This window comes from Anser cygnoides, chromosome 28, assembly GCF_040182565.1.
Source record: "Anser cygnoides isolate HZ-2024a breed goose chromosome 28, Taihu_goose_T2T_genome, whole genome shotgun sequence".
Taxonomy (NCBI): domain Eukaryota; kingdom Metazoa; phylum Chordata; class Aves; order Anseriformes; family Anatidae; genus Anser; species Anser cygnoides.
In genome coordinates, this window is record NC_089900.1 from 1291224 (window position 1) to 1305186 (window position 13963).

Genomic DNA, 13963 nt, shown 5'->3' on the forward strand with positions numbered 1-13963 from the left:
AGTAATGGGATCCTGGTGAGGCTGTGCTTCAAGAGCAGGCTGGGATTGCCCTTGGTCTGAGTAGGTGTGGTGATCTGGCAGGGGCACAAGTTGGGGCAGAGAAGATAGAAAAAGCAGAAAGATATCAAATGAAAGGAGGAAAAAAAATCACCTCTGGGCATGAGAGGTGAACCAAGCACTGACCAAGGTGATCTAGCTGCCAAGTTATCCCAGCTGAGGGCAGGCCAAGGTACAGGCCTCCAAAGGTTCTTCCAATTCATAATCCTCAAGGCAGTGGAGTCTGGACCTGGGAATACTGCTGTGGGTTGAGACACTGCCTGCTTTTGTAATCTCTGCTCATCAGGGTTACCTAGTGAGTGAGGTCATCCTAAAAGCAAACTCTGTTCCATGGGCACCAGGACTCAGACTGGTTTGAGGTACCACGGAAAAGTTTCCAGAAACACTGCCAGGTATCATAGAATGACAGAATGTTTGAGGTTGGAAGGGAGCTCTGGAGATTGCCTAGGCCAACCCCTTTGCTCAAACAGGATCAGCCTGAGCAGGTTGCCCAGGTCCATGTCCAAATGGGTTCTGAATACCTCCAGGGATGGAGGCTCCACAACTTCCCTGAGCAACCACAAGCCTCCACGATCTGAGGACATCTTTTAGTGGAAGGCAGTCAGGTTTGTTAAACACATTTTCCGCTTTATAAATTCCTACTTACTCCTCCCAGTTGTGTTCTTAACCACCACTTCTTTGGAATCCAGTTTGCCCAAGGGTTCCCTAACAAGTTCCTCCACCTCACAAAGTACGACTTCCCTGCTTCAGGCTTTTTTTGTTCTGATCTCAAGGACTTGCCGTTCCAGAGGCCAAGGTTGGAAAGAATGCGGCAAAGAGGACAGTGAGCAGTGCCTCAGCCTTCTCTATGTCCTCTGCCACCTGGGCCTTCTCTGTATTTAGCAGTGAGTCTGCATTTTATCCAGCCTTCCATTCAATGCTGATGTCCTTGTAGAAGTCCTTCTTGTTGTTCTTCACGTCCTTTGCCAGATTCAACTCCAGGAGGGCTTTGGCTGTCCTAACAATATCTTTGCATGCTCATCAATTTAGCATTGATGCCCTCCAGAAACCCGTTAGATGGCTTGTGCTCTGTTGTACTGGTATTCTAGCAGAAATCTGAGTGTTTCAACTTCCCCCGTGAGGACCATTTCCTGCAAACTTGAGGCATTTTCCAGTTGTCTGAGGAAGGCCATACCTGCTGCTTCTTCCTTACAGGAGGTCTCTAGGTGACACCAACGACAAGGTCACCCATGTTCGTGTGCCTGCTAATCCAGACCCATGAATTCTCATCACCAAAACCAGGGCAAAGCTCCTTATGTTGCCGCTGCTCTCCCCCTGAAAGGTCTGCTCTCCCTCCGTGCCTTACAATCCTCTCCACCCCTGGACGCACCCCTGTTGTGGGCTGTCACACCATCTCACACACATCTCTGTGGGGTAAGTCTCAAGAAACTCTTGGTGAATCCATGCTGACTCCTGATCACTTTGTTATCCTCTGTGTGTTTGGAAATGTTTTCCATGTTTAGCTACCCCATCCGATTCCCAGGAACTGAGGAAAGGCTGTCTGGCCTATAGTTTCCAGGGTCTTTCATCTTGCATTCCTTTAAGACAGGGGTCACATTTGCTTTCCTCAGCTGTGCCCTGGGCCTTAAAAAGAAGTCTCAGGGGAGACCTTACCATGCTTTACAATCACCTTAAAAAGACTATAGTGAAGTGGGGATCAGTCTCTTCTCAAAGTACCAAGTGATAAGACAAGAGGAAATAGCCTTAAGTTGTGCCAGGAGAGGTTTAGGTTTGATATTCAGAATAATTTCTTCTCTGAAAGAGTTATGAAGTATTGGAACAGGCTGCCAGGGGAAGTAGTTGAGTCATCATCCTTAGAGGTCGTTAAAAAACATGAAGATGTAGGGCTTTGTGACATGTTTTAATGGTGGACATGGCAGTGCTAGGTCAAAGGTTGGACTGGATAATCTTAGAGGTCGTTTCCAACCTAAATGATTCTGTGATTTGCTGATAATTCTGTGCTCCGGGCTTCTGGGTGTTGGAGTCTGCCACTTGTGCCATAAAGATTTGGCTGGTTCATAAACAGGAAGGATGTGTGAGGGAATTCCTAGCACAGGTGTGGCCGCTGCTTGACAGCAAAGAGATAAAAGCAGGATGTGTCCAACCTCTCTAACCTTCATTGCTCTCTGCTCTGCTTAGACCTGAGATGTAAAGGTGAAATGTGCCAATATGTGCATGTCCTGGGAACATAATCTCCCTTTCAAGTGTTGGGAAGAAATATATTTTTGGAGAGAGTTACATTTTTTTTTCTTCACATAAAGGGGGAGAAAGTGTCATAACTCACTGCTCCATGTACATCACCTTTTAAAAAAATGATGATAACTTGTAGACAAGCATAAAAAATTCTGAAATTGAAGTCTTCTTACAAATTTATTACATTAAGGAATTTTCCACATACATTTCAGTTTGGCCTACAATATCCTTCAGGGCTTGATTCAGTTGCCCACAAAGATGTTGCTGCTGCCTCAAGGATACCCTGGAATAGCTGAAGCACCCATTTGGGGCTATGAGATATGACACAGGACCTTCTGTCTTTAAAAAAACATTTTCAGAGTCCCTTAGAAGACATTCAGAATTAATATCAGTTGGAGGTCGCTGATATCATTTTATCTGTAGGCGGACAACTAAAAAAAAAAAAAAAGACAGAAAGAAGAGATTCTTTCCTAGAAGGTTGTTTATTATTATTATTATTATTAAATTCTTTCCCTTTAAGAAGACTCCTGGCATCTCCCTAATTAACCCATAAGAATTGAAGACTTCAGGAGAGTTATGCCCAGAGTCTTGGCTTCTGAGGGAGTTTTGCATGTTGATTGGCCTTCTGCTGCCAAGTTCCTGAACTGCAGAACCAGAAAGCTGGAGCAAGCCTCTGAAGAAGTAAAAGACAAGCAAGCCTCCAACGGTTTGAGGGTGTTGGCCAGCTCCACTGAGGGCCATACCTGAAGAGACCACGATGGGAACAAGCGGACAAGGTGCCTGTCCCTGGGAGATGGTGAAGGAGGAAATCAGAGGCACTGGTTACAGGTGGAAAATCAAGTGGGGATGTGGCTCTGAAAGCCCTTGATGTGTTTCACCAAGGGGGATGGCCAAGGCCTGAGCGCATCCCCTGGAAAGGGGCATCCTGCACTTCCTGGGCTGCTCGGGGCTCTGGCAGGGGCAGTGTGATGTGGGGGTGTGCAATTCCGAGTGCAGGACATTGGTAGGACAATTGCCAGGCTCTGTGGGGTTGAGGAGCTAACAAGGCCCAGGGGCTGTAAGGGACCGGTGTCCTCTGCTGGGCCTCAGTGGAAGAGGCTGCAGCTGTAGCCCTAAAGACACCGGTTCCACTGGGGGGCTCCAGCCGCACAGTGGCCCTCCGCCATGCCCCTCCACATCATGTCGTACATTTTCCTGTATCTGTGCTTGCATCCCTGCAGAATTTTACCACACACTCACATTCCCACCTCCCTCTGACCCCATGATTGCCAAAGCTCTCCTAATTTCTCTCCATCCTTACTAGCTTTGGCTTCAAACACAAACCTGTGTTTTCCTGAGGATTTCCCAATACCTGTGGTTTCCCCACGACACATCAGGCTTCTTCCAAAGACTCACCCTATTGGAACTCTATCAGCCAGTATGTCCCAGCCCCACATTTGCCTGAATAGTCATTGGATTGAATCTCTACACTGCCGCCCTGAACTCGACATAATCCCCCTGGAACATGCAATTTCCTTCTTTTGAAAACCAAGCATGGCCTTGGGGCACACAAGCACCTCCCTGGATCAGCATGGGGAGGTGCTTGTGCGTACCAAGGCTGTGATGGGTGACACAGAGTGATGCTTGGGGATCCTGGGGATCTACCTCAGGGAGAAGTTAGGGTACTCCAGAGAGGTCTCTGCATGCTTCACAGAGGTGCTTTTTGAACGACCGAGATGCTGAAAGAACTTGCTTGGGAGCTCTGGAGGGACGTCCGAGTACCTTGGGATGTGCTTGGGTTCCCTGGGGAGATGTTTCAATAATGCTGCAGTGGGGTGCCTGAGTGCTGCGGGGAGATGCGTGGGTCCTCCAGGAAGATGCTTGCGTTCTCGGGGGGTTATGCTTGTGTGCCTCAGGGAAATAGCTGTGTTCCTGGGGAGATGCTTTGCTGCTGCTGGGGAATCGTAGAATCACAGAATATCCCGAGTTGGAAGGGACCCATAAGGATGATCAAGTGCAACCCCTGGCACCGCACAGGTCTACCCAAAATGCTTGGGTCCTTAAAAGGGTCACGTTTGGATGCCCTGCAATGACGCTTGGGTGCTCCAGAGAGATGCCTGGCTGAGCCAGGCAGAACCTTGTGAGCTCAGGGTGCTGTTGGGATCTCCTGGAAGGTGCTGGAATGCCCTTGGATGATGCCTCACAGGTAGAATGTAGTGCTTAGGTGTCCTGGGGAGATGCTTGTCTACTCCAACACAAGGCTTGTGTGCCCTGGGGAAAATCTCGGTGATTTCAAGAGGTGCTTATGTTCCTTGGCGAGAGGCTTGGGTGTCGTGGAGAGTGCTCCAGGAAGGTGCTTGTATTCCCAAGGGAGACTGGTTCTTTCCCTAGGGAGGTTCATGTCTTCTCTAGGGAGGTGCCTGAACGCTCCTTGGACATGCTCGTGTACTCTGGGGAGCTGCTTGGGTACTCCTAGTACAATAGTCGGGTGCTCCGGGGAGATGCTTGGCTGCTCCCAAGATGGGGACTGGTCTGGGGAATGTTTGGCTGCACCTTAGAGCACAAAAATCTATCCCCTAATCACACAAAGTTCTGCCCCGGGCACCCAAGCATCTCCCTGCAGCACAGAAGCACCTCCCTGCAACACCCAAGCACCTCATTGCACCTCCCACAGGAACCTTCCCACCACAGTCCTACATCTGACTGGAGAACCCAAGCATCTCCCCAGGGCACCAAAACACCACCTGGGGCACACAAAGATCTCACTGGACATGGGAAGCACCTCCCTTGGCACCCAAGAGCTTCCGAGGGCTGCACAAGTACCTACCAGGGTCATTCAAGTATGTCCCCGTGCTCATGCGCGCATCCCCCAGGGGACACAGACACCAAAGAGCAGGAACCAAGCATCTCCCCACAGCACTCCAGCATCTCCCTGGAGCCAAGCATCACACAAAAAGCACCCAGCCATCTCCCTGGAGCACCCAAAATCCTCCCTGCAGAAAGAAAGCTTTACCCTGGATCAAACTAGCCTCTCCCTTGGGCACACAAGCACATCTCCTAGGGTACACAAGCATCCCCAAAGAGCACTCAAGCATTTCTCTGGAGCCACCAAGAAACAGCCAGGATCACCAATCCATCTTCCTGAGACATCCAAAAGAATCTCTGCATCACCCAGCTGTCTTCTTGGAGAAACCAAGCATCTCCCTGCACACCCAGGGAGCATCTGGACACAGCAGCTAAGAAGCCTGGGGAGCACCCAGATTCTTCCTGGCATAGCCAAGAACTTCCATCGAGCAAGAAAGCAGCTCCTGAGTCCCGCGGGCATCTTCTGAGGCACCCAGGCATCATCTCCGCACCGGGATGAGCACACAAGCATCTCCTCCCCACAGCGGTTCCTGGGCCGTTCAGGCTCGCACTGCACTTCAGCCCCTGCTCCATCGCGCACTCACCTCCCTGTCCTGCCCTGCTCTGCCCTCTGCTGCCTGCTGCCAGGGGCTTCCATCCTGACTGGGGCCTGCCCGCAACCAGGGGCCTTTTATCCCGACTGGGCTGCCGTGTCACGGCCCCACTGTGACGCCTGGCTGACACAGCCACCGCTGCCCCGCTGCCCATTGTGACGCCTGGCTGACACATTTCCTGCGTCCCATTTCCCTGGGACAGCCAAACACCTTGCTGGGGAACGCAATCACCTCCCTTGAAGACCAAAGATCTCCCTGGGGGACCCAAGCATTTTCCCAGGGTGTGCTGCCATCTCCTCAGGGCGTTCAAGCACATTCCAGGAGCACACAGTCTTCTCCTGGAGGCACCCAAGAACATTCCCAGAGCACCCAAGCATCGCTTTGGAGCAAGAAAGCACAACACAGGGGCACCCAGGCATGTCTCGAAAGCACCCAAGCATCTCCTTCGTGCAATCTAGCATCTCCTCAGGGTACACAAGCACCTCCAGGGGCATCCAGCTATCTTCCTGGGGACCCCCAGCACTTCCCTGTGGTCCACAAGCACTTCCCAGGCGGACACAAGCTTGTTTCCAGTAAACCAATGCTTCTCACCTGAGGAAACACACATATCCCCACAGCACCCACGCATCGTTCTCCAGCGCTCAGCGCTCTCGTTGGAGCATGCAAGCACCTCAGCGGGGCAAACAAACACCTTCTCAGGGAACTCAACAACACTCTTGGAGCGCTCAAGCACCTCCCTGGAGCACACAAACTGCTCTCTGCAGTACTCATGCACATCCTGGGGCACCCAAGTGGCCCCAGAGCAATAGAGCATCTTCCTAGAGAGCCCGAAGACATTCCCAGGCCACACAAGCATCTACCCGGGGTACATAAGCATAGCCCTGGGCCACAAGAAAAGCCTCCCTGGAGCACACAAAGTTATCCCCTAAGCACACAAAGTTCTGCCCAATCACCCAAGCATCTCCCTGCAGCACAGAAGCACCTGCCTGCAACACCCAAGCACCTCATTGGAGTGCCCAAGATTCTTCCCACAGCACTCCTGCATCTGAGTGGAGAACGCAAGCATCTCCCCAGGGCTCCACAACACCACCTGGGGCACACAAACATCTCACTGGACATGGGAAGCACCTCCCTTGGCACCCAAGAGCTTCTGTGGGATGCACACGCTCCTGCCAGCCATCAGCCGAGGGGACGCCAGCATTTTCCATCTGGCACCCAAGCATCTCCCTGGTCACCCAAGCATCTTCCTAGACATCCCAGGATCTCCCCGGGGCAAACGGGCATCAATCCACGTCACCCCTACACTTTCCGAAAGCCCCAAGGCTCCTCCCTTGCTCATTACATACTCTGTCCACGGGGCACACAAGCACTATCTTGGAGCACCAAAGAATCTCCCCAGGACACCCAAACACCTCCCTTGAATATGCAGACGCCTCCATGAGGAACCCAAGCATCTCCCCAGGGCACCCAAACATCTGCCTGGAGCACCAACACACCTCCCGACACAACACCAGCATCTCACTGCAGCACCGAAGCATCTCCCCTGGGAACCCAAGCACCTCCTGAGGCACACACCCATCTCCCCAGGGCTGCTCAGTGTCTGGGTGACACCAAGCATCCCCCTGCAACATGCAATTTCCTCCTTTTGGAAACCGAGCATGGCCTTGGCGCACACAAGCACCTCCCGGGATCAGCCCTGCAGAGCCTTGGAGGAGACAAGAAGCTCCCTGGGCACACCAGGCTCTTCCCAGGGCACTCAAGCACCTCCCTGGAGCACCTTGGAATCTCCATTTCAACCTTGGTTGCCCTGGGACATGCAGGTTCTAGAATACCCCACGCAGGTGACCGGGTGCTCTGGGGAGATCTTTGGCTGCCTCAGCAAATTGCTTGTGCAGCTAGGGGAGGTGCTTGTGCGTACCAAGGCTGTGATGTGTGACACAGAGTGATGCTTGGGGATCCTGGGGATCTACCTCTCCGACCCCAGGGAGAATTTAGGGTACTCCAGAGAGGTCTCTGCATGCTTCACGGAGGTGCTTTTTGAACGACCGAGATGCTGAAAGAACTTGCTTGGGGCTTGCAGATGGCAACGTAGTGGTCGTAGGACATGGTAGTAAGGACAGAAATTTCTGCTGATATGAAGAAAGAAAGAAAAAGACCTGTGCAACACACCGTTGATAGATGATAGATGATAGATGGCTCTGGTGTCCCAGAGGGAATTGGCCATGGCTTTGGGGAGAGTGGTGGAGATGCAGCCCACGTCGAGGAGGGCAAGGTTGAGGAGGAAGAAGTACATGGGGGTGTGGAGGCAGTGGTCACAGGCTACGGCGGTGAGGCCGCCACTCCAACCTGTGTGACAGTCCCTGCAGCCACTCCAACTCCTCTGAAAGGCCCTGCAGCCACAACAACTCCTGGGATGGGCCCTGCAGCCGCTCCAACCCCTGTGACAGGCCCTACAGCCACTCCAGCCTCTCTGATGGGCCCCATTGCTGTGCCAGAGAACCAACCTCTGCCACTATCGGTTGCTCCTATATGCAAGAGAAAACTATGGATGTAAAAAAAAAATTGTTTATTTTTTTCTTAGAAAGGAAAGAAACTCCTATGCAGACAAGAAAGGAGGAAGAAGACAAGGAATGCTTCAACAAAGCTGGGCCACCAAGGAAGAAGGAGGGCAAAGAGGAAGAGATCAGAATGGCATCAGTAACCTACAAGACCCTTATCCCAGGGCGAACTATGAGATTTGTGAAAAAATTTCAGTCATCATCTAGGTGAGCACACTGTCACTTGGCTGCTCCAGTGCTGGGAGAACAGGGCCAATAGCCTGGAATTAGAGGGCAGGGAAGCCAAGCAGCTGGGATCCCCCTCTAGGGAAGGGGTGACTGACAAAGCAATTGGCTCTACCATTTATCATGGACTGACCCAGACTGCCCTGGAATGGGGGAAGCTCCTGAACACCTGCAATACCTTGGTGACATTGTCATGTGGGGCAACAGAGCAGAAGTATTTGAGAAGGGAAGGAAATAGCCCAAATCCTTCTGAAAGCTGGTTTTACCCTAAAAAAAATGTCAAGGGACCGCAACACTGGATCCCGATGCAGGCTGGCCAGGGTCGGGGGGACCGCTGCTCGGGGATGGGCTGGGCATCGATCGTTGGGTGGTGAGCAATTGCTTTGTACATCATTGCTTTGTACACCTAATTATTACTGTTGTTATTGTTGTTGTTATTATTAATCTCTTCCTTTTCTGTCCTTTTAAACTGTCTTTATCTCAACCCATGAGCTTTACAGGTGTGGAGCTGCAGGGGCAGTGAGCTAACAGCTGTGTGGTGCTGAGCTGCCAGCTGGGTTAAACCACAACGTCATGTTTGACAACTGCACATCAACAGCACAAATCACACTTCTAAAATCAGTCTCTTCTGTGTTCAGTGAGGAGCAGTTGGCGATGACTTCAGTCTGCTCCAAACACCATACCCCAGGAGAGACCCTGCTGCCTTCAGGAGCTGTCAGCCCTGAGGCCTTGGAGACACCTCGAGGGAGCCCAATGGCACAGAGCAAGCAATGCCATCATCGGGTGCTGTGCTGCTGAGCTGGGCTGGGCTCCTGGGCCCAATGGGAGCTCCTGGCAAGCGGGCAGCGCTGCAGAGAGCCAGCTCTGCCCAGGAGCAGCTCCTCTGCACAGCGCAGCAGGGCTGGGGGCTCTGACCACAGGTGGCACGGGGAGAGGAGAGAAGGAGAGAGGTGTTGGAGGCAGCGAGGAGCACAACAACAGAGGGCAGCGTGTGGCAGGACAGATCTGCAGACTCTTGACACCATGAGTCTCTGGCAGCAGGGCAATGCAGATGGGGTTGCCAAAGGGGTCTTCTACAGCTGGCACATCTGATCGCTGATAGCATCTCTCAGGGCGGCTCTTTTTGTTTCTCCAGCACAGAGTAGAAGATGCTGTAGAGAATGGCATCGGTGATTGGATTTTTCAAGAGAAAGACCAAGGCAGGGGATAACCAAAGGGTAAGAATTTTTCTGCAGTCTGTGCTTGCAGATTCTTGCAGTGGAAGGCAGGCAGGTTTCATGGTAATGGGTTGTTGGGATTGTACAGGAGACTGAGACACCTAGAGCATTGCAATGGGAGATAATGTGTCAGCGATGGACTTCATGAAGTCCCTTTCCACACCTCAGCCCACAGGCTGCACCAACACTATCTTTGTGGTCCTCTCCTGTTTTATTCTAGCTGATCTTCAGGAGCTGGAAACCCTCTGATGCCCAGGGCCCTATCTTTGTGTCTTCCTGCCAGAACAGAACACACAGTATTTGCAACGAGCATGAGCAGTCTCCTCTGCAGGCAGAGCTGCAGCAGAGGAGGGTGTGCTGAGTGTCTGTCTGTCCCTCCCTGGCCTTGCCACCCTTGGCAGCAGCACGCTGCCATTCCTTCTGGCTTCTCCACCTGGCCGTGCTGCTGCTGGTCTTGTTCCCAGGCTGGCTGGGGATGGGGATTTCACATGCCCATGGAGTGAGCCCTCGGTGTGCTTGGGGGAAGGGGAGTATGGGGACAGGGTGGGGGGGTCTGGAGATGTGCACTTTGAGCCTGGATTGCTCTGCTCTCAGCAGTGTTCAGGTCCTGCTCAGGTGAAACTCTGATTGCAGTTGTCCTGCAGCTCAAAGAGATACCAGCACAGGGCAGCTCAGACCAGCACTGATGGACAGACTGGCTGTCCTCCCTGAAGGACACTCTGCACTAAAGGGACAGTCCCTTTGCCTCTGAGGATCCACAGGATTTCACTTGGAGTGCAGTAGAAATGCCCAGGATTTCTGCCTCAGAAGAAGAACTTAAACGCTGGGGAGGTATCAATAACAAAAAATACAAAAAAATAAATCCCCAAAGTCCTGCTCGGCAATTGGTTGAACTGTGAGCAACAAAGGGGTAATACTCTTTGATATCATCACTAAATTTTATCTGAGATTACCCCATGTTCCTCTTTGCCTCTTGCTATAGGGCAGGACTTACTCCTCTGTTGCCTACAGCAGAGTCCCCTTCTCCCAGGGATACCCTCAGGCAGCATGAATCAGAACTCCTGAAAGGGACCTGCCAATTGTCTGCCTGGAAGGGAACAAGAATTTTGGGGGGTTTAAGCTGAGAAATAGAATGAGTTTTTCTCACTAAGTCTGCCATAACTTCTCAGATAAGTCTGCGGTAACTTGGCAGTGCTTTTTCTTCCTTGGGCAGGACCAAAAGACCAAAAACAGCAAATGCCCAACAGCAGCTCAGTGAGCGAGTTCCTCCTGCTGGCATTCGCAGACACGCGGGAGCTGCAGCTCCTGCACTTCGCGCTCTTCCTGGGCATCTACCTGGCTGCCCTCCTGGGCAACGGCCTCATCCTCACCGCCGTAGCCTGCGACCACCGCCTCCACACCCCCATGTACTTCTTCCTCCTCAACCTCGCCCTCCTCGACCTGGGCTGCATCTCCACCACTCTCCCCAAAGCCATGGCCAATTCCCTCTGGGACACCAGGGCCATCTCCTATGCAGGATGTGCTGCACAGGTGTTTGCATTTGTTTTCTTGATATCAGCAGAGTTTTATCTTCTCACAGTTATGTCCTATGACCGCTACGTTGCCATCTGCAAGCCCCTGCACTACGGGACCCTCCTGGGCAGCAGAGCTTGTGCCCAGATGGCAGCAGCTGCCTGGGGCAGTGGCTTTCTCAATGCTGTCCTGCACATGGCCAGTACATTTTCCCTGCCCCTCTGCCAAGGCAATGCTGTGGACCAGTTCTTCTGTGAAATCTCCCAGATCCTCAAGCTCTCCTGCTCAGATTCATACCTCAGGGAAGTCAGGGCGCTTGTGTTTAGCTTTTCTTTAGTCTTTGGTTGTTTTGTTTTCATTGTGTTATCCTATGTGCAGATCTTTAGGGCTGTGCCGAGGATGCCCTCTGAGCGGGGCCAGCTCAAAGCCTTTTCCATGTGCCTCCCTCACCTGGCCGTGGTCTCCCTGTTTGTCAGCACCATCATCTTTGCCTGCCTGAAGCCCCCCTCCATCTCTTCCCCATCCCTGGACCATGTGGTGGCAGTTCTGTACTCAGTGGTTCCTCCAGCATTGAACCCCTTCATCTACAGCATGAGGAATAAGGGACTGAAACATGCCCTGTGGAAACTGATATCTTGAGGTGTTTCAGAAGAAATTATCCTTCAGCCATCTTCTGCAAATGACTCATAACGTCACTTATTACAGGAAGAGCCAATATTCTCTTCAATATTCTCTTTTTGTTTGTTTGTTTGTGTCTTTGAGTATGTTTCTAGTACCAGTATTTTTTAGCTTTAATTCAGCTGTTGCCCAAGAAAATATCACTATTTGTCCCATTTCCAGTTCAGTATGTACATGTTGAGTATATGTACTGAGATTCTGTACCTGAGGAGCCATGCTCTCTGTGAATTTAAACAAAATAAAGGAGCCTGCACTGCCTTCTTTGTCTGACGTCCATCCTCTGAGACCTGTCCTGGCTCTGCAGGGACAGTGCCCGTGTGCAGGGGTGCAGAGGAAAAGAGTCCCATCCCAGCAGCACAGCCAGGGAGCACCAGTGCTTGGATCTGCAGGGGAAGTTTGAGCCCAGGAAACAGCAGTGAATGGAGCCTGCAGAGCATGAGCCTATCCCAGGTGGCCTGAGCAGAGCTCAAGTGCTCAATCTGGTGTGAACAGGCAGAGGAGAGCTCTGTAGCCCCAGGGCACGCATCAGGCCTGGCAAAGGAGTCCAGCGAGTGATTTGTCGCAGCCCTGGGGCAATGGCAGTGACCCCATGAGCTGGGTCTGCCTCCCCGCCTGCCCAACACAGCCCTGCAGAGTGCCCCTGTGCCCCGGGTACCACAGCCCCCTCGCTCTGCAGAGCAGCACCGCCAGCTGCGGCTGGGGCAGGGGCTTGGGCTGGGAGGGTGCCTCCCCTGAGTGTCTTCTAGGCCAGCTGCAGGCACATGGCTTCTGGACGTCAGCGTGATCTTCACTGTGTGGAAGGAGCTGAGAGACTGCCAACAGGCACGGGGCTTGAACACTGCCTGCAAGGTCCCTCCTGCCCTAGCACCTCCCAGGACTGGCACAGAACTGGCTCCCATGCATCAGAGAGGCTGGGAGTCCAGCAGCAGTGCCATGGGCTTGAAGGATCACAGCCAGCTCACTTCTACGTGGGCAGATCCTTGCCCAAGAAGGGGATGTTTTGTAGGTATGGTATTACGAGGGCAGTGGTGCCTCAGAAGCTCTAAGTCCAGTAGGACACGAATGGCTGTTAAATGGCCTGTGAGTTGACTTCTTTCTGAAGTAGCCAACAGGTCTTCCCTTGACTTCTGGCTGGGATCAGTGCCTTTAGGCTCACATCTGCTGGTGTCCATGATAGGCCAGCAGATGCACCTGCTTTGCACGTAGGTTGTAAGATCCTCTCTTCCTAAGTACCTGGCAGGCCCCATAGAGGAAGAGGTCTTTTATAGCTGTAGTCATGTCAGAGTGTCCTGGTTCCAGTTAGGACAGAGTTAATTTTCCCTCATAGTAGCTGGTAGGGTGCTATGTTTTGGATTAGGATGAGAAGAGCGCTGATAACATGCTGATGTTTTAATTGTTGCAGAGCAGTGTTTACACCAGGCCAAGGACTTTTCGGCTTCTCGCTCTGTCCTGCCAGCGAGCAGGCTGGGGGTGCAGCAGGAGCTGGGAGGGGACAGACCCAGGATGGCTGACCCAAACTGGCCAAAGGGGTATTCCATACTATCTGACGTCATGCTAAACAATATATAGGGGTGGCTGGCCAGGATGGGGGGCGGCTGCTCGGGGACAGGCTGGGCATCGGTCAGCGGGTGGTGAGCAATTGCGTTGTGCATCACTTGTTTTCTTACAATTATTATTAATACTATTATCATTATCACTATTATTATTATTATTGTTATTATTATATTCCTGTCTTAATAAACTGTCTTTATCTCAACTCACCGGCTTCACTTTCCCGTTTCTCTCCCCCATCCCAGAGAGGGAGGGGGGAGGGTGAGCAAACGGCTGTGTGGTGTTTAGCTGCCAGCCGGGTTAAACCACAACACAAAGCCTCCCCATGGACTTATTACGGGACACAATTGGAGGCCATGATTACAGATAGGCCAAGGCACTGTGCAGGAGACTCTGATACTGAGTAAAGATGAGGTCCTGTCCCTCACGCATGGCTCAGGGCTCTTCCTGGGGCAGTGGGATGTGGGGTGTGTGATGCTGTGTGAAGGACAATGCT

General features: G+C 52.2%; 2 protein-coding genes across 2 annotated transcripts in view; both read left to right on the forward strand.

The window, feature by feature from the left end:
* The window catches only part of LOC136787245 (ceramide synthase-like), a 573680-nt gene that overhangs the window by 272824 nt on the left and 286893 nt on the right, over window positions 1–13963 (forward strand). The gene's annotated exons all lie outside the window — the stretch shown is intronic.
* On the forward strand, window positions 10963–11877 carry LOC136787306 (olfactory receptor 14C36-like). The gene has a single exon (XM_066984466.1). The coding sequence runs from the start codon at window positions 10963–10965 to the stop codon at window positions 11875–11877; it is 915 nt and encodes a 304-aa protein (XP_066840567.1).